This window comes from Nyctereutes procyonoides, unplaced genomic scaffold (assembly GCF_905146905.1).
Source record: "Nyctereutes procyonoides isolate TBG_1078 unplaced genomic scaffold, NYPRO_anot_genome, whole genome shotgun sequence".
In the NCBI taxonomy this organism is placed as follows: Eukaryota; Metazoa; Chordata; class Mammalia; order Carnivora; family Canidae; genus Nyctereutes; species Nyctereutes procyonoides.
Window position 1 is genome coordinate 42,407,111 of NW_026575030.1, and position 27,010 is coordinate 42,434,120.

General features: G+C 37.3%; 1 protein-coding gene across 1 annotated transcript in view; it reads right to left on the reverse strand.

Annotated features, from left to right (window-relative positions):
- Positions 1-10,257: 10,257 nt before the first annotated feature.
- The window catches only part of ADGRG7 (adhesion G protein-coupled receptor G7), a 76,506-nt gene continuing 59,753 nt past the window's right edge, over positions 10,258-27,010 (reverse strand). Inside the window, exons 13-17 of the mRNA XM_055315927.1 lie at positions 25,261-25,607; positions 24,176-24,266; positions 17,503-17,658; positions 15,002-15,158; positions 10,258-10,894 (exon numbers count right to left, since the gene is read on the reverse strand). Of these exons, the coding sequence (XP_055171902.1) occupies positions 10,634-10,894; positions 15,002-15,158; positions 17,503-17,658; positions 24,176-24,266; positions 25,261-25,607 (1,012 nt within the window). The 3' untranslated portion in view covers positions 10,258-10,633. The remainder of the gene's footprint in view (positions 10,895-15,001; positions 15,159-17,502; positions 17,659-24,175; positions 24,267-25,260; positions 25,608-27,010) is intronic.

Genomic DNA, 27,010 nt, shown 5'->3' on the forward strand with positions numbered 1-27,010 from the left:
TTAATATTGCATGGGTTTTTTTTTTTGTTTTTAAATCTTCTATAGAGTTTAATCATATATATGGGCCTATAGGATATGTTGTCAGTTTTGTTGATAGGCATTATGTAGAGTATCATCTCTGCGGTTTTCTGGAACAATTTTTGCACTCAGTATTATGTTACTGAGATATCCATATTGCTACAAGTAGCTGGAATTCATTTGTTTTCATTGCTGAATAATATTCCTTTGGGGGAGTATACCACAAAAATTTTTTTAGTATTTTATTTATTTATTCATGATAGAGAGGCAGAGACTCAGGCAGAGGGAGAAGCAAGCTCCATGCAGGGAGCCTGACGCAGGACTCGATCCCAGGACTCCAGGACCACGCCCTGGGCCAAAGGCAGGCGCTGAACCACTGAGCCACCCAGGGATCCACCCACAAATTTTTAAAATCTGTTCTATCAAAGTATATTTAAATAGTTTCCAGTTCCCACTGTGTGCCTCCATAAACATCCTTTAGTGTGTCTCGTGTACAAGAATATCTCTTGGGACGCCTGGGTGGCTCAGGCGGTTAAGCATCTGCCTTTAGCCCAAGTCATGATCCTGGACTCCAGGGATTGAGTCCCACGTCTGGCTCCCTGCTCCTCTGCCCCTCCCCTGCTCATGCTCCTGCTCTCTTTCTCAAATAAATAAAATCTTTTTTCAAAAAAATGAGTATCACTTGTTAGATGCTAATACATGGATTACTGAATGGTAGATTATGCAAACATTTAGCTGTATAAGATAATGCCAACTCTTGGTATCACTAGGACTTTTTTGTGGGGGAGGAAGGGATAAATGGTAACATTCCGTGGTCTTCTTGACCATAAAGATTACATTATAACTCTGACTTTTTGTACCAGACATTTGACATCTAGACTTTTGGTCCCTTATGAAATCTCATGTGATTGTTCTGTGTCCTTACGTGTGATTCTGTCTTTGAGTATCTTGTTCACCACTGTGCTCTCCTCCACCCAACTTGAAGGCTGTGATTGTATTCTCTCTCTCTCCTTCATCAATGCATCTGGCATTGATTGCCTCAGTGAACAATAGGCACTCAATGAGTTAACTGTTGAGTCAATAAAATACTTATTACCATTTCTGTAATGTGCCACAGGTCTCTGTACTTAGGCTTCCAATAAATTCAGGTGATAACTGGCCAGGGAGTGATAACCCGATTGAACTAGTTACCGCATCTGTGGAGAACATGGTTTCTCCCACTGCACATGTAGACGCTGATTTTAGGTACTGCTGCCTTTCATTAGCGAAGCCAAAAAGGCTACGTTATATAATTATCACTTTTTAAATACTTATGGTCACATTTATTGGGATAAGCATCAATCAAACCATTAAGAAGATTGTTCTAAGGATTCTCTAATTTCACCTTTAAAAATGCTATTGGACAAAAAAATAAAATAAAATAAAATAAAATAAAATAAAATAAAATAAAATAAAATAAAATAAAATAAAATAAAATAAAATAAATGCTATTGGAAAACATCTTACTCTCTTTTTTTTTGTGTAGAGTTTAGAAAGCTACTGAGTCAGAGAAAACTGAACTTTGTGCTTACCTGACCAGCTGTCCTATGTGCAGGTGAATCTGGTTTGCGAAGAATACCAAAAATAGTCTAGCCTTGAATCAGAAATATTGGAAACATGTGAAGAGGGGCAAAACAGTGTAAGGAAGTACCTTTGACCCACCCGTAGCAAGGAGAGAACTGACGCACTAGTTCAAAGGTTACCTTCCTTGTTTATGGGCTTCTGAAGAAGGGGTAGATTCGAACTGTGGTTTTGAGAAAGACAGTCAACTCACTTATGTACCATTTCTTTCTCCCTGAAAGTTTGTGCAGCTAGAACTCTTCAAATAGAAGGGGAAGATTCTAAGAATGAAAAAGGTGGATTCTCAGACTGGATGGAAAGCGGGATAAAGACTATGAGCCTTGTAGCAAGTTGGATAAAACCTGTTCCATCATGCTGTCTGTCAGTAGTTAGTCTCTGCCCTGGGGTGAGGATTTTAAGTTATGTCCCTCCCGGAGAATCAGCTGTGTTGTGGCAGCAGTTGCTAAATAAAGAGAACTCCAAACAGAAGGGGACACTCATAGGGGGACCAACTAGGAGCCAGCTGGTCAAGTCAGCCTCCCTTCCATTGGCCAAATGTGAAGATCTGTTTGTGTAAACAAATGAAGCTGCCACTCCATGCAGAGATAATGATGGGGGGGGGGATGATATTTTTACTCTGTAACTTTAAGGGAGTCATTCTCAGCACAAGCTAAGCAAAATACTTCAGTTCGTCACACCAGCTGTGTATCCACTGAGACCCTAAAATGTTTGGGGCTTACCATGGGGCTCTGTATCCAACCCCTATTTAGAGAAATTGCTCCTTGTAGGCACTTCTTTCTAGATTTTATGTACCTAGAAGCTGGCACCACCTAGGTATTTGATATATATTTATTGAATAAAAGAATACTAAGTTCCCTACCATTCTTTAGGGTAAGCTTCCAGAAATACGAAGCAGCCATCCCTGGTGAGTTCCTAGCAGTATAGAATTTTATCTCTGAGAAATTTGAAATTGTTCACTTTTCTTTATTTGTATCTCCTGGAGACAGTGCCAAATTACACCTGTGCCTGTCAGAGCTTTGGTTGAAAGACTAATGGCACAAGACGTACAAGGAGATGTCACAACTTTTCATTTGACTAAAAGCAGGTTTTTTCCCAGTTCTTTTAAGAAACCCAGATGTCAGGTTCTAGAAATCATGCATGTCAAATCATAGTCCGGATACTAAGAGGCTCTCACATCTCTACCATTTATGCCAATGATCTTGCTTTTAGTCCCTCCATATAAATGAAAAATTAAAGGGCATTTTTAAAAAAGCCATTTCAATGAAGAAAAACTCACTTATTACAAAAGGTGCAAAGTAAAGCAATGAGATGCCAATTTGCACAAATTAATTTGATTAAAAGAAGTTTCAAAACATTTTATAGAAAAGGGTGTGGCCATACAGAAATTCACGCCTTGTTGTGGAGGCAGAAATTGATGCAAACTATCTAAAGAGTCATATGGTAATATTCATTAACATCTAAAAGACCGGGATCCCTGGGTGGCGCAGCGGTTTGGCGCCTGCCTTTGGCCCAGGGCGCGATCCTGGAGACCCGGGATCGAATCCCACGTCGGGCTCCCGGTGCATGGAGCCTGCTTCTCCCTCTGCCTGTGTCTCTGCCTCTCTCTCTCTATCTGTGTGTGACTATCATAAATAAAAAAAAAAAAAAAAAAAACACATCTAAAAGACCCAACACTATGACTCAGCAATTCTATTTCTAAGGTACCAGAGAAACCCTGGCACATGAGAACACAGATATTCCCTACTGTGTTATTTTCAGGGAAAAAAAAAATTATACAGCAATTAAAAGAAACATACACAGACCTCAAAAACACTCGTTAAATGAAAAAAGCAAGTTTCAGAAAGTTATGTTCCTACACAGGAAAGAGTTAACATACAAACCGAAACTGCTATCCCTGGACAGGACTGCTTGCATGATTGGCCTATGGCTAGGGTCTAAGGGACTTGGCTTTCAGGAGCATTCCCACTATTCTTTGATATGAATGGTGCATTGAACCCAAATTGTACAACCAATGCAGTTTATGCCGAACACCTGCTTGCTTTCTGGGAGTCTGGAATTTGGGCATATACCAGTCAGAGGGTGCCTTTGTGACCAGCTCCGAGTAAAAGCCCTGGGCACTGAGTCTCTAATGGGTCATAGTAGACAACGTTTCATAAGTGTTGTCCCAATTCACTGTGGAGGAATTAAGCGCATCCATGAGATTGCCCTGGAAGAGACTTTTTGGAAACTTGTGCCTCGTGTCCTCCTGACTTCAGCCCATGGGACTTTTTTTCTTCACTAAGTTTGCTATATCATGTTCTGCTGTAATAAATCATAGTCATGAATACAATTCTATGCTGAATCCTATGAGTGCTCCTAGTGAATCACTGTACCTAGAGGGTGGTCTTGGGGACTACTGAATTAGTTCCCTAAACCATTTATAGAAAAAAAAGGGGGGGGGAGCACAAGAGTATGAATTTCTGTGAGTATATAAGCTTATGTATGCATAGTTCTCAAAATCTGGAAGGTCCACACCAAACTTACTAGAGTGATTAACTGTGAGGAGACAGGGAGGGAAGGGAAGCCTGGATTTCGTAAAAATTGGTCAAAGGGCACTTGGGCTCCATCTGTGGTATGCTTTACTTTATTTCTTTTTTTTAAGTAAAATATACCATGTCATACCTAGATGGGAAAATATTTTATGCTAATTTAAAAAACATTTCATCCTGCATTAAGAGTCACAAAATTTTAGAGCTGGGGTGGTGGGGGTTGGATTTAGAGTTCACCTAATTCTGCCCATACCTTTAAAAAGGTAGAGGCAGGCTTCTGCCCAGAGAGGCGAGTATGGCCTTTAGTCCTATAACTGGTAGTTGGGACCATAACTTCCAGTCCAGAATGCTTCCCTAATCTGCAACTGCTTGGTAAGTACTGTGTCCAGAAGAACCAGCCTTTTTTTTTTTTTTTTTTTTTTTGTCATTGCAAAGGTCCAGAAGGTCTCAATTGTTACAACATGGTTGCATAGCAGCTTCTACCAAAGTTCAGCAAATTATCAATGTCATACTTCCACGTGTAACAAAGCTGTACTGGAAAGAGATAAGAATTGGACTACAGTTGTCTGGGAAATGGAGTTTCTAAGTGATAACAGCATCAAATCATACCACTCTGCTTTTCTTTTCTTTTTTTCTTCTTCTTCATTAAAATAAAGGGTTACCATATTAAGCAATGGGACTTTTCAGACACATGATCAGTAGCTTGCAAGAAAGATGTACATCCTATTTCCAGTTTTGAAATAATTCACAAATAAGAACTTTAAAACTAATTTCCAAATTCATATATTGCTATTGGGAGTACACAATGGTACAACCACTTTGGAAAACCATTTATCAGTTTCTTATAATGTGAAATATACACTTACTCTATGACTCAGCAATTCCACTACTGGGTGTTTTCAAGAGAAAAGAAAACACTGAGACTTATACAAGAATATTTATATATGTACCCAAAGACACCTGGGTGGCACCGTCAGTTAAGTGACCAACTCTTAATTTTGGCTCCAGTCATGATCTCAGAGTCGTGGATTTGGGCCCCCTTCAGGCTCCACACTCAGCACAATCTGCTGGAGATGCTCTCACCCTCTCCTTCTGCCCCTACTTTTCTTTCCCACTCTCTCTCTCAAGTCTTTAAAAAAATAATATTTATATCAGCTTTATACCCTGTTTTCAAAACTTATGAATTACCAAATGCCCGTCAATTGGTGAAAACGTAAACAAAATGTGATTTATCAAAAAAACCTGAATACTACTACAATAAAAAGAAGCAAACCACTGATACAGCATGAATGAATCTCAGAAATACTATGGTGACTGAAAGAAGCCAGGCTCAAAAGACGACATGATTCCATTTATGGCATTCTGGAACATGCAAGACTAAATGCCTGGTAATAGAAAGCAGACCAGTAGTTATTTGGGACTGGAGATGGCAGAGGATTTAACTGGGGAGCAGCATGAGGGAATGTTATAGGCTGATGAAAAAGTGCTTAATCTTTCAAGGGTAGTGGTTTCACAGGTGTATACATTTGTTAAAACATCTAATTTACACTTAAAATGGGTTCATTTTAGTTCATGTAAATTATCAATGAAATGAATATAAAGGGTTTAAAATACAAAAAAGCAAGCCCCCTACCAAACCAAACAAATAAAACAGAAAAATAATCCCAATAGCTAAAATTAAGGAAAACCACGTTAATATTTTTTAAAACAAAACAGCACCATCTTCAGGGGCCCACTTGTAATATTGAAATTTTCTGTGGTACCAGGGCCTGTCTTTGTATATACATAGTGTTGTAGAACTGTGGAGCAGTATTGAACATAACACATGACTGTTTAGGGTGTGCACTCGGCAAACTGGCATGGATGTGAACATGCTGCACTTCCAAGTGCAATAGCCTTTTTGTTCATTCAAAATAGTGGGCCCTCTCATTACCAAATGATATACCCAGGTGGACGCTTTGAAGGAAATGTAATGCCAATCTCAAGTAGTGTTGGAATAGCTGTGTTTTGTCAAGGTAGGTTTATTGGTTTCTTTAATTGTTAAGACATATGTGACTTGTGTGATGTTTCCCTATTTATCTTGGGTATAAATTTATGGTCTAATCTGAGGCCCACTCCTAGCAAAAATACAAGACCATATGACATGTTTCTTGGGTACTACTCTCTTTGCTCCTATGATTATTTTCCCTTCCTTCTTACTTCATAATTTTCAGCAGCTTTTATATATTTTTTTTCAAATACACATTTAACAGGTTACATGTATGTAAAATAAAGTAATAGATGATGCAAATGTAACACTACTTTGAATCTGAATTTTGTATGTGTGTTTTAATAAATAATTGCTAATAAAATTTCTCTCCTCTCCCAAGATTTAGTGTTTTATTTTTAAGAAAAGGTGGATGGACACAGAGAAAATGCACTCGAGAGGAAAACTTAACATTGTCATGGAAGGCCACCTGTCTGCTGTACAATATAATGAAGAGTTAAAGATGTCATGTGTCGGGATGAGCACTGGGTGTTATTCTGTATGTTGGTAAATTGAACACCAATAAAAATTAATTTATAAAAAAAAATAAAAAATAAAAAAAAATAAAAAAAGGTGGAGCGAGAAAAAAAAAAAGATGTCATGTGTCTGTCTGTCATACATGATTCATTTGTCCTTGGTTGGCAAATTTATGCCTCTGTTCTTCATTTTAGAAGTTTCTGCATTGTCCCTAACATATTCCCTAACACAAAATGAAAAATATTCTGCCTGTATGAGGACATATAAAGTCAAAAAAATGCTGAATGCTCCATCAATCTTTTGCAGATTTTGAATCAAATGCAGAGTGTTTCATTATGTTAAAAAGAGAGGAAAACGGTAAATGAGGGGAAAATATTTTCACCAAATGTAATTATTAAAAGGCTAATAACTACAATAAAAGGAATTCATATAAATTTATGAGAAAAAACAATAGCTCAATTGATGAATGGACAACACAAATAACTAAAAAATAAAATACCAAAGTAAATGAGTATATAAAAAATGTTTATGGCACTCCAGATGTTGGCGACATTATAAATTACTGCAATGTTTTAAAGGCATTATAATAATACATACAAGGAATGTAAACAAATGTCCATAACTTCTGACACATTTATCCTAATCCTTAGAGTTTACCTTAAGGAAATAATTAAAAAGAAAGGAAAAAACATGTATATAAATATGCCAGTTTATTAATCATGCATGACTACAATATTAAAAATTTAAAGAAGCTGGAAATCCAATAGAACTTAGTAACTTATGCTATATTATGCAATCAATTATTGTAAGGACTGCATTATTGGGTAACAAATGAAAATCATGATGAAATTTCATTAACTGTAATTATAGTTATTTAAATTCTTAAAGAGCATAAGAAAACATGAGAAAACAGACATCTTTGGTTAGGGAATTATGAATTTTGCTTTTTTGAAAAAAATATACTTTGTAAATATCTTCCAAAATTGTCATAACTTCGCATTGTTTTTAAAATGCAGCTAGGAAGCTATTTCTTCTCTTACTAACTGTCCCCCTTCACCCCATCTTCGCTCCAGGAATGGGACCTAATCCTGGCATCTCTGTCTTGGACCTCATCCGAGGAGCCAGGTGCTAGAGGTGCCGGGCAGACCAATTAAAGGGGTTCCACAGAGCCAGAGAGCTCCAGTGGCTGCCAGGCTGGTATGATGCAATTAATACTTTGGGTCCAGATTTCCCAAACATTTGCAAAGAATGCCAAGTTCCTTTGAATGAGGCAATGAGTTTGAGAATAATCTTCCTTGGTCGGTAACAGAAAACAAGAGATCAGGTAAACTTCAAAGTGGGAAGGGTAAGAGAAAAAGCAACCCAAACCTCCAACAATGAAACAATGAGCTCTGAACTGTCGGTTCAGACCCAGGAAGGAAAATCTAAAGGTCAGGATAGTTGGTTCCCCAAAGAAACTACATGAGATGCCACAAGCAAAAAAGGCTATGGGGCACTGTTATCACACAAAATAAATAAGAAACATGGAAAATTGGCTCCATGGAATATCATGAGAACCAGTACTCTGAGTCTCCCCTTCCTGAAACTATCTTTTTATGTTAAGTCACTGTTTGGCTCCTACAGTCCTTGTACTTGCTCCCAAACTTCCAAAGCACCGAATAATTAATTTTTGCTTTTCTTTACCCACCCCATTCAAACTCTTCTCAGACAAAGACCTAACAGACTTATCAGAGTAAGGGACATGATTGATAAGCCTGTCCTCAATGTAACTGTCCACTCTTTACCCCAGGATAGCCTGTCAACTAGGTCATCCCCCATTCCTCCACTTCACAGTGGGCATGGGACTCAGGCTGGCCCAATTATCCCTGAACACAATGCCTGTGGGCACATGACCAAGAAAGGTGTGCCAGTTCTTTGGTCCTTTCCTCTTCCTGCCCTTGCTTTACTCTGTGTCACAGGGAACTGAGCCGCACAGGTTCTGGGCTCAGCTGGCCTTCAATGAAAGGAGGTTGCAGGGCAGGTGAGAGGGGATGCCAATGTTCAGCCATGTAATCCAATTTGAGGATAGTGCCAAACACAGAACAAAGACCCAGGAAACATGGAGAGAAAAATAATCCTAACATATTCTTTGAACTCCTTGCTTTTGAACTCTAGGCCTAAAGTTAGTATATCATATATTTTATGTCCTAAACCAGGACACTTGAGAATAATAGGGACTGCTAGTAATACATAAGTCAGGAAGATAGGCACAAATTAGAACCAACTCAGGCAAATTAGAACATATAGTTACCCCACCCAAAACTAACTCAGCCTTTGGACTTTATAATTAATTGAGCCACTGAATTATCTTTGACCCTTAACCTACTTCGAGTTGATCTCTATCACTAAACTTCCTGACCTCTGCATGAGGTTAAGGTCTAAATCAATAAGTGGTAGGATTTCAGGGTAGGCAGACAAACATCAATATCTGCCTGTCTTATCCTCCATAATTTGTAAAGTTTGCACATTCTTGGTATAGCCATTCCAGGAAAATGATAGGGAATTTTGGTTGCTATATTCCCAAAAAGATTGAAAAAGTGCAAAGAAAACTAAAATTGCTGAGGGAACCATATATACTCCACTCAGGCTAAATGAGGTTCTTTAGTTATCTTTTTTTTTTTTTCCAATTTAAAGTGGCCCTTATTTGAAGTTTACTTTCATCTGAATATAAATTTTGGGATATAGAATAGGTCAACCAGATCTTATAATTTTTCCCAGTGTCCAACCTCTATCTAGGGATATTACTATACCACTACTAAAAACACTGTCCTTTGAGAACTGCTTTTCTTCTGTATCTTCTTCCCTTTACTTTTTCCCATTAGCCTATAAGGTCTCAATTATACTATAGATGAAATACGCTCTCAGCTTGTCTAGGAATCCAACAGTCATTTACAACCATTTCTATATATATACATATATATATATATATATATATATATATATATATATATATGAAACTCACGTGTTCTTTAGGGTAGGATAAGAAGGGTATGTCACAGGTCACATGACACTTGATAGTCCCTTAGTTCAGTGCACTCATAGCACCTGCCTAGTTTATGACAAAACAGAACACAACAATTCAAAGACTCTATCTCCTACGTTTAGTGGGAGTGCTTCCCACTCTAGTAGAGGTCATTTTTTATTCAGGAAGCCATTCATAATTCAAGTGTTTGAAATTCCATGAGCAGTTAGATTTTTCAAAAGCCATAAGTGGTGTTTGTGACTAACTTCCCATTTTTTGAGTCTCAAAGTCGCTTCATCAATTAAAGGACAGATGTATCAAGAACCAGAAAGAAATACACAGAGGCTCTAGTAACCAGCTCATTTTTTTTGTGTCTCACTGTCCATTTCGTAGAGTGCTAAATCCTCTGGTCACAAAACATGCTCTTTTTTGAACAGAAAAAAGTATCCCTTTCCAGAGGTTAAACTGGCACAAAATCCTTAAGTAGAAATAAAAGTATAAGCAAATACAAATTAAAATATTCACAGATCAAAAGTATTATATATATATATATATATATATATATATATAAGCAACTCACTGCAGGGTTCACTAGGAGTCATTTTGTTCCGGAAGGTAAATATTTTCTCCTCATGCCCTTTTTGGTAAATTGTAAAAGAATTTCTTTTACCAAAGTTTGTCACATTTATGATATAAGTAACAATGATAATCTTGAATTATCCTGAATGCTGGGTGGAATTCTTTACCTCATTCAGTAGGTAAGAATCTACTGAATGACAGAAAAAATACCAAATCCATTACCCCTGATGATAATAAACAAGTTTTACCTGAGTCTTAGCCTTGAGCAAAATATATTGAAGGAGACTCTCTGGGAGGACCGAGTATTAAAGGAAAGAAACAGAATAAGCAACACTTAACATGAATTGTATAAAAAGAGGATCACAAAGGCAGTAGTTTCACGGTCTAGATGCTTGGGTTTGCTTGGTCACTTTCAGAGAGTGTCGTTTCCTCCATGATGACAGATGGCTCCAGCAGCCTAAAGTGTTCACTTAAGGTTGGAAGTGACCTGAGCATGTTATACATCCTTACACGCAGCCTCATTGTGGTCACTGATGGCTTCAGCTTCACTCTCCCAGTGGATTGTGACAGTGACTTCAACACTTCGGAAGCTTTGTTCTGGAAGATTTTTGTTCTGACAGTGTACAGGATAAAAATTTGCAATCCCTGGCAGACAGAATAAAAGTTTTATGCTAGATCAGTGTTAAGATACAGAATCAGGGAAGAGATTTGTTTTGCTTTGCCACCCGCCCATCCCATCATGGACAACAACTCCCCAACCTGAGTTTACGTCTGCAGCTGCTGTGCACTTTGTCATCTCAGAGGGTTCAGGTGATGTTCCTCTCACATATAAAGTGCTACATGGAAACAGTAGATTTAGAAGACCTGAATTTAGGTCCCAGTTCACCACATGTTGGCTGTATGATTGAGAGGCTCTTTCTCTTCCTGATGCCAACTGGATGATACCAATTGATTTGTGACGCTAACAAACAAGAGTTAGTGTCAGATTCCACAGGTTAACAGTCCTGTGATTGCCTTCACTTCAGGTGCTAGTGAAGTTTGGGGACAAACATTGGGTCCCCACATTACCCATATTTCTGTCTGACTTGACTACAAAGTCAAGGGTTTCCCAAAACCCACGTCCCTGTCTCAGGTTTGGTCATTTAATAGAACTACTAACAGAATTTAGGAAGTATCTTTACTTACCATTACCTGTTTATTACAAAGGACACAACTCAGGAAGAGCCAAATGGAGGAGATCATAGAACAAGGTATAGGGGAAAGGGCATGGAACTTCCATGCCTTATCCAGGTGTACCACCCTCCCAGCTCTTTAATATGTTCACCAACCTGGAAGTTCTCCAAACCCCTTCATGTAGGGGGTTTTATAGAGGTTCCATTATACAGGATTCACAACTCTAGGGCCCAATAGCATTAACCATTTGTGACTGACACAGTCTCGTGCCCCTTTCCCCTTCCTGGAGGTAAGGCTGAAAGTTCCAAACTTCTAATCCAGGTCTAGTCTTTCTGGAAACAAGCCTCCAGCCTGAAGCTATCTAGGGACCCCAGCCTCCAGTCATTCATTAACATACAAAAGATACTCATCACTTCCAAGACAATCAATTCCAAAGACTTTAGGAACTGTGTACTGAAGACAAAGACCAAATATTTATGTTTTAGTATACTGCAGTTACTTCACTTCGATTCCTGAAGGAGACAGATTGCCTATGGGTCACTTAATTCTCCTTCCAGTTCTAACATTCTATGATTGTACATTTCTTGACATTTTAGTAACACAACAAGTTACTACACAACAAGTAAAAGTCTGGAGTGTTTAAGAACAAAACCAATTAAAAAAAAAACAATTTTAAGCACTACTATTCATCGCTTTTCTGTCCTTTATGTACAAAGATCAGATGTGCATGAGAAATTAATCTACAAAAGACTGAATACTATTTTCTGTACACTTTTTAATTATTTTTATGGGAGTTCAATTTGCCAACATATAGCATAACACCCAGTGCTCATCCCGCCAAGTGCCCCCCTCAGTGCCCATCACCCAGTCACCCCAACCCCCTGCCCACCTCCCCTTCCACTACCCCTTGTTCATTTCCCAGAGTTAGGTATCCCTCATGTTTTGTCACCCTCTCTGATATTTTCACTCATTTTCTCTCCTTTCCCTTTATTCCCTTTCACTAATTTTTATATTCCCCAAATGAATGAGACCATATAATGTTTGTCCTTTTCCAATTGACTTATTTCACTCAGCATAATACCCTCCAGGTCCATCTGCATGGAAGCAAATGGTGGCTATTTGTTGTTTCTAATGGCTGAGGAATATTCCATTGTATACATATACACTTTTAAAATGAAAACTACCACGTAATGAAGTCCTATCGGTATCAGACAGTGCTTTTCATGTAATCCTCATCATTTAATGTTTCTCATTTAATCCTAACACCAACCCTATAAAATAAGCCTTAGCAGCCCATGTAACAGGTGGGAAAACTATAGCTCAGATAATTTAAGTAACCCGCCTAAGATCACTCAACTGGTAATAAGTGGAGTCTGGAGTTGAACTCAACTCCATTTGATTCCAAAGCTCTTCTAGCCAATATACTACTCTGTCTCTTGCTTGTAACTGCAATAGAAGGATATTATGAAGTATATGACAACATCTAAGAGTCCCCCTGTAAATTTCTCATTTAGTTCCTTTGTGGAAATAACATCACTAGTTGAGTAATAGTATTGTGCCAATGTTCACTTCTTGATTTTGATGATGGACTATGGTTATAATATATTAGCATTGGGGAAAACTGGGAAAAGAGTACCTGGGAACTCTACTATTTTTGCAACTTCATGTTTTAAACTCTTTAGAAATAAAAAGTTACTTAAAAAAAATTCTCCAGATTAGAATCTCTAGGGCCCAAGCCTTATAAGGATCTATTTCTATAAGCATATCTTATGAATACTGTTGTAGGAGACTTCTGATGCTCTGGTAAGATAACCCAAAGACCCTGAGAATTTAACTAATAAAATCAATACATATTGTCAAGAGGCCAGTTCTCTGACCAAAAACAGGAAGATTAACTTGATCATTATCCAAGAGGCAGTATTTACCCATCTGATGATGACACAAGGAAGGATGCATAGGGACTTAGGTCTTGGAAGGGCAGAAGTGGTTACCGGCCATCCTGATTGTTCAAGAGAGATTTATTTTGAAGATATAAGAAATCTGGTCCTCTTTGTGGAGTACACTATTCCATACTTAAAAGACTGGATAAATTTCTAGTTGTACAAGAATTAGGAAAACACCTAGACCATGGAGAACTCATGAAGACAACATCCTGTGAAGCTGTGTGAGTGGAATCCCAATATTTCTATACTCTTTAAAATCCCAGAGATGTTATTGAAAAAGATAAAATGTATGGATCAAACAATTCTCACTACCATAAAGATCAAATTGTGCTTTTAAAATAATATCTATAGCACTTAGTAAATGTCTATCAGAATTACAGCATTCTAAATCTAGAAGGATGGGACACCTGCGTGGCTCAGTGGTTGAGTGTCTGCCTTTGGCTCAGGGCATAATCCCAGGGTCCTGGGATCGAGTCCCACATTGGGCTCCCTGCAGGGAGTCTGCTCCTCCCTCTGCCTCTCTCTGTATCTCTCTCTGTGTCTCTCATGAATAAATAAATAAGATCTTTTTAAAAATCAATCAATCACTCAATCTAGAAGGAGCCTTACATATAGTCACTTTAGTGTACATAAAAATCAAATCCCTATTTAAAGTGAAGATTTCTAGCTCTTACCCCATAGATTCCAATTGACCAGGTAAGGGGTGAGGCTGAGAAATAAGCATTTTAACATACTATGTAAATCTCACGTAGGCAATATTCAGACTTGCTTTGGAAAACACAGCACCAATTTTAACATCCCCCCTCCATTTTAGATTTTACATAACTCCCTCAGGTTGTATGACTTTCCTAAAATCACATGATCATTAACAGCAAAGCTGGATGACAGCCTAACTCTCCTTTTAGCCCAGTGCTCTTTTGTTATGGCCACCCTCAATTTTACTAGAGAGTATTAACATTTCGTAATAAGCCTCTATTTTATAATGTGCCTGCCGGAGGGGGAGAGAATATCCCTGACTATCTCTCCTTTCAGGTACTTTTTTAAATCCTCATCACTCTAGGCAACAAGCCTATGGGTCAATTGGCAATCCAATGGCTGCTGTCAATACCCTATTTATTTCTCTTCTGGAGAGTTTCCATTGGGTGTTGACGGCAGTGAAAAACTACCTTATACTCATTTCAATTTAGTGGCAGGCATATATCCCTCACTTGAGGCACTGGAGAGGGCCACCAAAGGGCTTACAAACATTAACTGTGGTGGTAACAATTTAAACAGCCAAGCAACTTCCACACTGCGCTATACAGACTCTTCAACCTTCGTGGTCCAGTCAAATTTATCTAGTGCTGTTCCCAATGGTTTCCATTTTGTATCAAAGACTAGTTTCTTCAGTGATATTTGACCAGGGCCAGAAACAACCAACATGATACCAACTTCCCACAGTAGTGGGAACTACTCCCAACTACTCTCAGTAGTTGAAGATGTGAGACAAGCTTTCTTTCCTCTTCTTTCAAAATGTATTGAAAATAGTCTCCTAAAAGTAACAGAGCAATGACCTTCAAGGTCATCTTTAGCTTAGTCCAGGGTACTCTCACCACTACTGCATGATCTGCTACTTTCAGACTAATCCACAGCATACCTGGGTAGTGTTGAGAAGGCAAAACATGTAGTTGAAGACAATCCTGACGTCCTCTTTACCAATTAGCATAAAGTATGCCAGAATCCAGGTAATTCCAAAAACAACCGAAATAGATAATGTACTAAGAACCTTCTTTAGGGATGAAACCTTTTTTGTGCTAGGTAAGAGAAAGCAAGAAAGAAAATGCAGTTTTATTATTAAGATCATTTTATTTTTTAGTATCATTGCTACCCTCTAATTGAGAATACATATGCAACTGCCCATATATCCTCTTTAACAATATTATGCATCAAGTGGAAAACCATGTTAGACCTACATCTGGTTAAAATCTGATTTAGCAAGCTTTATTAAGGAATACAGTGATATTTGCTTAAAGGCTCAGGCATAAACAGTCCCTTATATACTACTGCAGGCAAGTACCCCACACATGTAAAAATCAATGTTTTCTTTAGAAAGGAGTTTTATCTTGGTGATTATTTTGTGGATCAGTCAGTGAGAAATTCCTTCTCTGGACATCTGGGATCTTCCTATGATGTAGGCTGATATGGGAATGAAAGGTCATCAAAATGTAGAAATGTAGGAATCTGGACTTAGCCCTATGCCTTCCCAAGGGGATGTTAGCAATTGTTCCACAAACAGAACCTAGAAAGCATTTTATTTGGTAGAGCTGGCCTTTTTAAATTGTTCTTTGGAACCCTGACATCACTCTTTGAGAAGCCTGTATTGGACTAATTGATGATGACAGACCACGTGGAACAGAGATAAGCTTTCCCAACTGAGCAGCTCCCACTCAAAACCACCACCCACTCACCACCAGGCACAAAAATAAGTCATCTTAGACCATCCATCCGTATTCAAGTCAGTGAAGACCAGAACAAGTTTACCTGACCAACACTCAAACTTATGACAAATAATTAATAATTGTCGCTCTAAGCCAGTAAGTTTTGGGGTGGTTTCTTATGCAGCAAAGAAAACTGCATAAGAATCTGATACATGAATGATAATTTGTTAAGCAATCAAATTGTAACCTACTTTTCACTGTGATTAAGCCAATTGAAGAACCATGAGCTATCAGCCAAAACCTAGAAATACAAATTATTGTTGTCTGTGGCCAAAATAATACTGTTTTGTATAAAGGAAATATAACCTATTCTGCAATTAGGCTAAGATTTTACTGAGATTTTTCCGCATTGCTAATAAAACAAAGGTTTGAGGGATTATCAATGATAGTCTTTCCCCTCACATTTCTCCTCAATATGGATTATCATTCATTTAGGAAAGATGACATTTAGTTTTGATCGGTAAAAGCACATATTAAGATCATATTCCCACTAATGATGGTTGTTCCCACCCATCTATTCATACCAAACAGATACATTTGATGACCAACAGAGCTCACAGATAAACTTCTAATAAATGTACTGGAGGTAAAAATAAATAAATAAATAAATAAATAAATAAATAAATAAATAAATAAAAATAAAAAATGTACTGGAGGTAAACACGGTCTTGTAAAATGAAACCTGGATTCATGACCTTATAAGCATTGTGTTCTAAGCAATTGTGATGTTGGAGTTGTGGATAAGGAGGGTGTATCTGTTTAATAGTTTCTGTTCTTTTTTTTTTTAATAGTTTCTGTTCTTTACCCATCCAACTGAAAGCTTTTTTGTTTACCAGCGATGACAATGAATATGCTTATGGGGGACAGAAAGGTTATGGAAAGGAGAGAAGCAGTACACATGCTAACTGATAAACCAGAGAGCACTTGTCCTGCCTGCAGAAAATGTGGATGAAATGTTGCCAGATGTCCCAACTTTTTCAAGAGAAAATATAATTTTTAAGTGAAATCTCCCAATTTTTATGTTTCTTTTTTTATTTTATTTTTTTTTATTTATGATAGTCAGAGAGAGAGAGAGAGAGAGAGAGAGAGAGGCAGAGACATAGGCAGAGGGAGAAGCAGGCTCCATGCACCGGGAGCCCGACGTGGGATTCGATTCCGGGTCTCCAGGATCGCGCCCTGGGCCAAAGGCAGGCGCCAAACCTCTGTGCCACCCAGGGATCCCCAATTTTTATGTTTCAAACTAATTTAAAAAACTTAAAGCCATTATCAGGTTCAAGAAACATGTAAAATATAGCCTGAAGCTCCTAGTTTGTAAAATGAAATACAGTTATCAGCATCTCCTTACAATCTTCTAGTTTTTTTAATTATTCAAATCTGATTTCTTGAAATTTCTTCTTTTGAAGTCTTTGGGTTTAGTTTAGTTTAGTTGGGCTCATACAGCACAAAAGCATGTTATGTAATGCAGTTCCATATTGTTGGGAGAAGAGGAGATTTACTTTCTTAGACAAAGGTTAAAAGAAAATCTGTCCTGCAAACCACATATCCTTGCCATTGTCCCAAAAGTCTGAAAACTCTTTTAGGATCTGTAGATATATTACGGTGTTGTATTATGTACTAAATGAGTCATGCTTGGAAGCATCCCACTAATTGGTAAGCTTACCTTGTCAGATTCAGGTTAGTCTTCCATATTACTTTGACTATAATGATAATAAATATAACAATATTGTTGATGAGGATAATGGTGATAGGTATGATGAATGACCACAACAATGGACTTGTTATAAGACCATTGTTTCCTGAAACTGCCAGCCAGCAGCTATGGGGAGAAAAACAAAACGATTTTAGTAGATTAAGAAAGTTATACATATTGGTTCTCTGCTATTAACATTATTGACATTCACTTTACTGAAAGAACTGCTAAAAGCCAATATCCCTTTGCATTCTATAGATTTGAAATGACTTTCAAGAATTTAGCCACTAGAAAAACAAAGAAATATATTAGTTCTGGATATTTCCTGATTAATGGGCTAATGAAAAGAAAATAGCTTTTAAATCAGGCAATCCCGAATTTAAATGTCATTCCATCACTTACTAGGGGGTCTGACTTTAGGCAAGTTGTTGTCTTAGTTCATTTTTTATCATGTAGCACATCAAGGTGGTTTAAAATTTTAAAGGCACAAGTCATCAAGTTATGCTTGTACTGGCAAACATATTTTTCTTATCTTTAAACAAATAATAACATATTTCTATAACTTACTTAGCAGCATATCTTGGAGTACACTCCAGATGAGATTATAGACAGTCATTATTTTTATAGCTGTATAGTACTCCATTGATTTGTTATAGTTATTTACATACTCTTTTATTAATGGGCATTTTTAAAAGTTAAATGTTTAAAAATATTTTAATAGTTATTTAACCTCACTGCATCTGTTTTAAGTTTTTTGTTGTTGCTATTGCTGCAAATGGCTTTGGTGGTTTTTGGGGTTTTTTCCCTCATCTGTGAAGTATAGTAATCACTTCCTGGCATTGTTGTAAGAATGTGTTCATTTATTTAATAGGTATATACAGGACACATGCTATGTGTCAGACAGTTCTAGATATCTGATATTAGCAGTGAAGAAAAAAAATTTCTTCTTTGTGATATATACTATATATATAGAATACCCTACAGATTCCACCAAAGAATGACCAGAACTGAAAAATGAACTCAATAATATTAATTGCAGGCTATGAAATCAATGTACAGAAATCTATTGCATTCCTATAGAATGAATAATAATGAAGCAGCAGAAAATGAAATTAACAAATGCCATTCACAATTGTATCAAAAGTAATAAAATAACCATGATTAAACTTAAGGAGGTGAAAGACTGTACTCTGTTTATGTGCTGCTGAAGCAAGCACAGAAAGACCTGTACTCTGAAAACTATAAAGCATTGATGAAAGAAATTTAAGATGATGGAAAGAAATGGGAAGACATTCCATGATCATGGGTTGAAAGAACAAATATTGTTAAAATGTCTATGCTACCTAAAGCAATTTACACATTTAATGTAATCCCTATCAAAATACCAACAACATTTTTTGCAGAACTGAAACAATCCTAAAATTTGTATACAACCACAAAAGACTTTGAATAGCCAAAGCAATATTGAAAAAGGAAAAACAAAACTGGAGGTATCACAATCCCTGACTTCATGTTATATTACAAAATGGTAGTAATTAAAACAGTACAGTACTGGCATAAAAACAGACACATAGAGCAGTGGAATAGAAGAGAAAGCCCAGTAATAAACCCATAATTATATGGCTAATTAATTTTCAACAAAGGAGGAATGATATCCAATGGGAAAAAGACAATATCTTTAACAAATGGCACAGGGAAAACTGGACAGCTACCTGCAAAAGAATGAAACTGAACCACTTTCTTTCACCATACACAAAAATAAATTCAAAATGGATTAAAGACCTGAAACCTCTTATTTAAACCTCTTATTTAAAGGTCTGAAACCATAAAAATTCTTAAAGAGAGGCCATAGCCATATTTCCCTAAATATGTCTCCTGGAGAAAGGAAAATAAAAGAAAAAATTGACTATTGGGACTATACCAAAATTAAAAGTATCTTCACAGTGAAGGAAACAATCAACAAAACTAAAAGGCAACCTAGGGATCCCTGGGTGGCACAGCGGTTTAGCTCCTGCCTTCACCCCAGGGCGTGATCCTGGAGACCTGGGATCGAGTCCCGCATTGGGATCCCTGCATGGGGCCTGCTTCTCCCTCTGCCTGTGTCTCTGCCTCTCTTTCGCTCTCTCTATGTCTCTCATGAATAAATAATTAAAACTAAAAGGCAACCTACCGAGTAGGAGAAGTTATTTGCAAATGACATCCAATAAAGGGTTAGTTTCCAAAATATATGAACTGATACAACTCGAAACCCAAAAACCAAATAATCCAATTTAAAAATGGGCAGAAGACATGAATAGACATTTCTCCAAAGAAGACATCCAGATGGCCAACAGACACATGAAAAGATACTCAACATTGCTCATCATCAGGGAAATGCAAAGCAAAAACTACAATGAGATGTCAGTTTAGACCTATCAGAACAGTGAAAACCAAAAACAGAAGAAACAAGTGTTGGCAAGGATGCAGAGAAAAAGGAACCCTTCTGCATTATGGTGGGAATACAAATTAGAGCAGCTACTGTGGAAAACAGTATGGAGGTCCCTCAAAAAAATAGAACCACCCTACAATCCAGTAATCATACTACTGGATATTTACCCCAAAAGTACAAAAACACTAATTCAAAGGGATACATGCACTCTTATGTTTATTGCAGCATTATTTACAATAGCAAACTATGGAAGCCGGCCAAGTATCCATTGACACTTGGATAAACAATAGATAAAGAAGATGTGATAGATACATATAATGGAATGTTATTATTATATTATTATTATATATATAATGGAATATTATTCAGCCATAAAAAGAATAAATCTTGCCATTTGCAACAACATGGGTGGAGTTAGAGAGGATAATGCTAAGTGAAGTAGGTCAGAAAAAGACAAATACCATATGATTTCACTCATATGTGGAATTTAAGAAATGAGACAAATGAATAAAGGAAAAAGAGAGAGAGAGAGACAAACCAAGAAACAGACTCTTCACTATGGAGAACAAATTGATGGTTACCAGAGAGAAGGTGGGTGAGGGGCTTGAAATAGGTGATGGGGATTAAAGAGCACAGTTATCATGATGAAAAAATAAAAATAAAAATTCCTTCTTTAGTGAATTTATTTTAATGCACAGAAATAAATAAAAGTAACAAACAAATAAAATATATATTATTTCAGATGGTGACAATTGCTTAGAGAAATACAAAGCACGTAATGAGGGTAGGTATTACTATGCATATGTGTATATATATGTGTGGAGGGGGCGATGAATGTTTTAATTTAAATAGAGTAGTCAGGAAAAACCTTATGGGAAAAAGTGATATTTGAGCAAAGATCTGAAGTGAATAAGGGGGAAGGGCGTTCTAGGCAGAGGGAACAGCAAATGCAAAGGCCCTGATTTGAGAGCTGAAGGAAGAGCAAAGCAGCTAATGTGGCTTAGACAGAGTAAGCACAGGCCATTAGTGAAAAGATGCAAATTATGTCACTGCTTTATAGGTTATTGCATGTACTCTTGATGCAAAGGAGAAACTTAACATGATCTGTCTTGAGTTTGGAAAGTGCTACTCTTGCTAGATACAAGGAAAGTAGAAGAACATGCACAAAAGTAGGAAATTGGCTAGGAGTGTTAAAATAATCTGGTGGCTTGGACCAGAAGAGGAGATGTTAGGAAATAGTCTGATTCTAGACATATTTAAAAGTAAAGCAAAGGATTTATTTCTAGGTTGGGTGTGAGATGTAGGAGGATTAAGGCTGATTCCAAATTCTTTGGCTTGAGTACACGAAAGGATGGAATTGCCATTAACTGAGATGCGGAAGATGACATGGAGAGCAGATTTGGTAGGGAAGACCACTTGATGTCCCATTAGACACCCAAGTGAGGTATCAGGAGGCATTTGGATATTAACAAAATAATGTGAGAAGCGCTGGCACATATTTGCATTCAATTAATGTACGTGCTCTTTTCCCTGCAGGCAAAAGACCATTATTGTACATGTCAAAGGATTTTTAAATTGTTTTGCATTGGAAAGCTGTTATAATTTAAATTACTAGTAATCATATTTCTAATCTAAATGACCTAGAAGGAAACTGGGATAATGTTCGAGTCTCTGTAATAAAATGAAAAATAAAAGAGTGCCTATAATTCATTAACAGAATAGGTCTATCCTTAAATAAAATGGTGAGAGCCAGTGAGTTTTTCTTCAGGACTTCTGGCTTTCCTTTCTGCAACTGGAGGACAACCCTCCTGTCATTCTCTATTGTGTCATCTCTTTTACAGAAGGAATAGGAAGGCACTCGGCTGAGAATTTAATGATATCCTCCTGAGAAGTACTTTCAAATCTCTAGAAGCTTATTTGGTGACTAAGCAAGTGGCCATCAAAACTTTTATTTTATTTTATTTTATTTTATTTTATTTTATTTTATTTTATTTTGTTTTGTTTCATCAAAACTTTTAAATGAAAAAGATGAACACATTTCTTATTCATGGAGCCTAGAGTGTAAAGGGGGAAGAAAAGAGAGAGGAAGAAGATGAATAATACAACTCTATTGGATAAAGGCAGACTTGTTAATTATGAAACAATTAGATATGTAGCCTTCTCTGTATGAGTTTTGAAACAATTTCTGAGGATTACTATTTGTACTATACACAGGTGTGTGTGTGTGTGTGTGTGTGTGTGTGTGTGTGAGCCCACAAATGTATGCAGATTCCTCGGCCATCTCATACCAATGGGGAGACCTGGAGGGGAAGTAGGCTTGCTACCCATGGTCGTCAGGAAGTGTGTGCTAGGAGGAACTCCTTCTCACCCTCTCTATCCTTTGTACTACTTGGAGAGATAGTCAGTCATGCTCGATTTGTTCTCATGACATCCAGATTTGAGAAACAGTCTGTCTAGGAGATGGATAGACCCTATGGTCAGACTAAGCCTTGCAGGTATGGAGTGGGATTTCTAGAATTAAGACTGGAGAGCACACAGTGGAGGCTAATCTGACAAACAGCTATGGACCTGATGTCTAGAGAGCATCACAAGTGGACCTCAGATGAAATGTTTAACTTCAATGGTGATTTTGTCATGAGACATACCATGAAGACAGATTTATCATATATAGCAAACATTAACAAGAATTTCTCCCTCAGGCACTATAATTTCCTATGTTATCTCGATCCTTCAGAAAAGTCTGAAACAGGCTATGTGATGGTGGTACTGACAATCAGGGGATGGGGTGTTAAAGAAGAGTGTGTCCTGCCCTGCAGTCACCCCTCAGGTGGGTCCTTGCAGAGATAGCAGTACAGCAAGAGAAGGGGGTTAGTGGAGTAACATGGGGGAGAGCATAGGGTATGGTGGTGCAATTGCTGGGAGGATAACTCCAAAAAACCAAAAATAATCCCTCTTCTTTCTACGTACATCCCAAAGAAATGTGACCCCTGGTGCACATGTATAGGATCAAAGGTAGGGGATATGGGTCCAAGATGAGGCATCTTCCCAACTCCTCTTGTTATCATTGCCTAGTGTCTTCCCTAACATCTACCAGTATACTCAGGAAAGAATCTGCTCTCAATTATTTATAGCTCAGCGTGAATGTATTTAAAATGGTAGGCTTCTTTCTCTAGAAGGCATTTATAGGAGTAGATCTAGTCCTGTCCCGGGGTTAGGGTAGGAAATTGGTGATGTAATTTGAAGCGAATTGCCTCTCCTGTGAGAATGTTGCATCTTACCCCCGATCTGTAATTAAGGAATTACATTTTTTTAATTCACTAAGAGATTTTTAACACTAATTAAACCCGAAAAAATGCTACCTGGAGTATTTGCTTCTAAAATCAAGCCAGGCAGATAGTCTCCTATTCTACACTTGGGCACAGTCAGCCCTGGAAGTAGGTATGCACCCTAACACCACAGCCTTCCCTGGGCTGCACTAGCACATTTCCAATAGTTCTGTTTTCTTTTGTTTTAGTTGCTTTTGGACGTAAAGGGGTGAGAATGGTTGGATTATAAAAGGAGAAGGGAGGATAAATTAAAGAGTAGTTGCTGTTTAGTAGCAGAAATACATGTAAAGAGTTCAGCTCAGATTTCTTCTCTCCCATCTCATAGAAAAAGCAATCAGCACACAGTCGGGTATTTCCATTAGTAACAACTAATCACACTATAATCTCAGGGAGCATTTTTTATGTGTGATAAATCATCACAAAATACTCATTTTAATCTTATCAACTTAAAACCGGTCATAAGCATGGATAGTGCTGTTCAAGTTATGAAACGTCTTCACACTTTCTTGACTCCTCACCATGACCTCAGAGTGGGTATTATGATCATTGTTATTCCCATTTCCTAGTTAAGAAAATTAAGATAAAGGGTTACTAAGGATCACACACATTATGTCCTATGATTTTCAGGTCTAATAAAAGAAGACAAATCTAACACAGTTTAATTATAAATTTAGAAAGTAATTACTTGCCTTTCAAAAGGATTTATCACAGGAAGCTTTCAAATCACTGTATTTAAAATATAATGCATTCTTTGAGAATTTGAAATACCCACTTATAATGATACTTATAAAGTGAGATGCATACGTACAGTGACACTTGGACTCAATATCACTGAACTACTACATTCTTCTATCAAATAAATGGACATTTTTGAAAGATATTAACTCACATTTCCTCTTGTCTGTAGTTTAATTCCCACTGTGAACCATTCTGAGAAAAAATAATTCCCAGTGTCATAGCCACCACTACAGCCGGGACTCCTATGTGGTAAAAGAGAGGCACTGAATGAATAATTTACCCAAGACTGGAATTAATTATAAAAGAACATGAATGAATTATACTTCTGGCCTTTTTCAAGACTGTATTGTTCTTTCCACTGTAGACAATGTCCTAAATGATCTACAGATATAGGTCAATGGATGACATAATTTTTTGGTAACAGTTTGCCTCTCTCGTATTGTTGGTTCTACATACTAATCTTCTACATTTCTGATTTCTTTGTAACTCTTATCACAATTTCCATTCTTGTGATGAGCACTGGGTGTTATATGCACCTGATGAATTATTGGAAACTACATCTGAAACTAATGATGTACTTACTATATGTTGGCAAATGGAATTTAAATTTTAAAAAAGAGGACAGCCCCGGTGGCTCAGCGGTTTAGCGACACCTTCTGTCCAGGGCCTGATCCTGGAGACCCGGGATAGAGTCCCCCATTGGGCTGCCTGCATGGAGCCTACTTCTCCCTCTGCCTGTGTCTCTGCTTCTCTCTCTGTGTGTGTCTCTGATGAATAAATAAATAAAATTTTAAAAAAAATTTTAAAGAAGAGGGGGAAAACAACCTAAATCCTCCTTCACTTGAATAAATTTTAAATTAGGCATCACTCGTGTAATTCTTTGCTAGAACCTAATAAATTTTTCAAATTATTTTTCTTAGAGTCACTCTGATTTTCTCAAAACATTTCTTTTAAGGTAGTGAGGAAGTTAGTCACACGTGGTCTAAATTTCAAATTAAACTAGTAGAGATGTTAAAGGAAATTAACATCTTGAGCTTGGCTCAGGACGTGACTTGTGACTGATCGTGTCTGTCTCCTTCCCAGGAGTGTGAGCAACCAGACAGAAGGTACATTCCAGTGATTGCTGGATTTCCATTTCCCTTCAAGGCCTTGCACCCTCAGGTCTTCAATAGGTATTTGTTGAAATTAAGTTACTTCAACAAAATTAAATTTCTAAGTGAAAAGGCAAACACTTACCCCATCCGATTAAAGAGATGAACAGAATGAAATATTGAGGAAGAGGCTTCATGGTCCTAATGAGAAGGAAATAGAGCTGTGCAGCACTCAGTCCAGTCCAGGTAAACGTCACCAAAAGGAAATAGTGCAGCAAGGCAGCAACCACAGTGCACGTGGGATTCCGGACGTCATAAATATCTTGCGTGAGCATTTCATTCTGATCAGGGTCCATCTGAATGGTGTTATTATCTTTTTTTTTTAAGTTCTTATTGGAGTTTTCGATTCCAAACACAAAGAGGAGGTTAAAAATCAACATTGAGATGCAAAGACTGACCAACACCCAGGTTACTGAAGTTTTTCTGACGTTCCTGAAAACAATTTAGATATAATTAAACAAGATAAACTCTAGTGAAATTGTAAGTGAACAAAGAAACATTATTATCCAATGTAAATCCAGCTCATAGCCCAGTGGGCCAGCTAGTAAATCTCCCTTCCCAAGTATACCAGAAGAAAGTAAGTTAGAGAAAACAGTTTGATATGTCCCCTCTTAAAATTGTGTTGTAATAATAATAAAAAAAAATTGTGTTGTAATCAAAGGTGACAACTATTCTTCAGAGAGGACCCCTGCCTTGAATGCAACTTTCTGGTACCTATACCCTGTGTAGTGTCCTCCCAGGGCCAGCCTGTGACTTGATCTATCTAATGAAATGCACCAGAAGGCCTGACAGCTAGGGCCAACTTACTCAGCAGATAAAGTAGTCCTTTTGCCAATGATACTTTTACAGTCCCCAGCAAAGTTTTAACTCCTTTTAAAACCAGAAGGGACAAGAATGAACTTTCAGAGGTCAAAAAACAAATATGAGCATATAAGATTAATACATTCACCTTAATACCAATACAGTTGTAAAACAGTTTTCAAATCTTTTTTTATAGAGAAGGATCCCATAAAGACACTCTGCTTATGAAAATCATAATAAGCTTTCCCCTCGGTCTAGCTAACCTGCTGAAGAAACCACATAGGAATGCTCTGGGATTATATGGAGAGGGAGAAAGACCCAGCTATCCCAGCATCCCAGATGAGCCCCGATGAGTCCAACTCCGCCCACCATCTGACTGCAGCCTCACAGGAGACCCTAAGAGAGACCAATAGAAGACTCATACAGCAAGCCCAGTCAAGACACAGGATTGTTAGAGATAATAAAGTAATTTTTTAAGCCACCAACTTGTAGGGTAATTTCTTCTACCACAGTAGATAAAAGGTTCTACTCTAGATCTGCAAGGATATACAAAGGCTATCTATAGAAAGGCTCTAAATGGATTTTTAAAAATTTCAAAACAGGAAATTATTGCACGTTCATAGATGAATCCATGTTCAAAGGTAGAGAAAAAGTTGCTTGCATTTTAAAAAGTATTTTATATTAAAAAAAATCAAGTATGGATTTTAAAACAATAAGGCCAAATATAATTTTAAACTGCTATTATGCATTTAAAACAAAATGGTATAATATTTTGTTTACATTACATTTAAAGAGTAAGGTTCCCATAAACAATTTTAAATTAAGTAAAAATATTTAAAATTTGTTTCATGGCCTATTGCTGCTACTAAAGATATTTTGAGCAGACTGCTGCTTACTATCTCTTTGAAAGGCTTATGCTCGACAAAACCTCACATGTGTCTTTTCTGTAAGACATTTCATAACACTTTTTCCATCAAGGACTAGTGTCCCAAGGAGCATACGTTAGGAAATACTTGATGACAGTCAAATGGTCA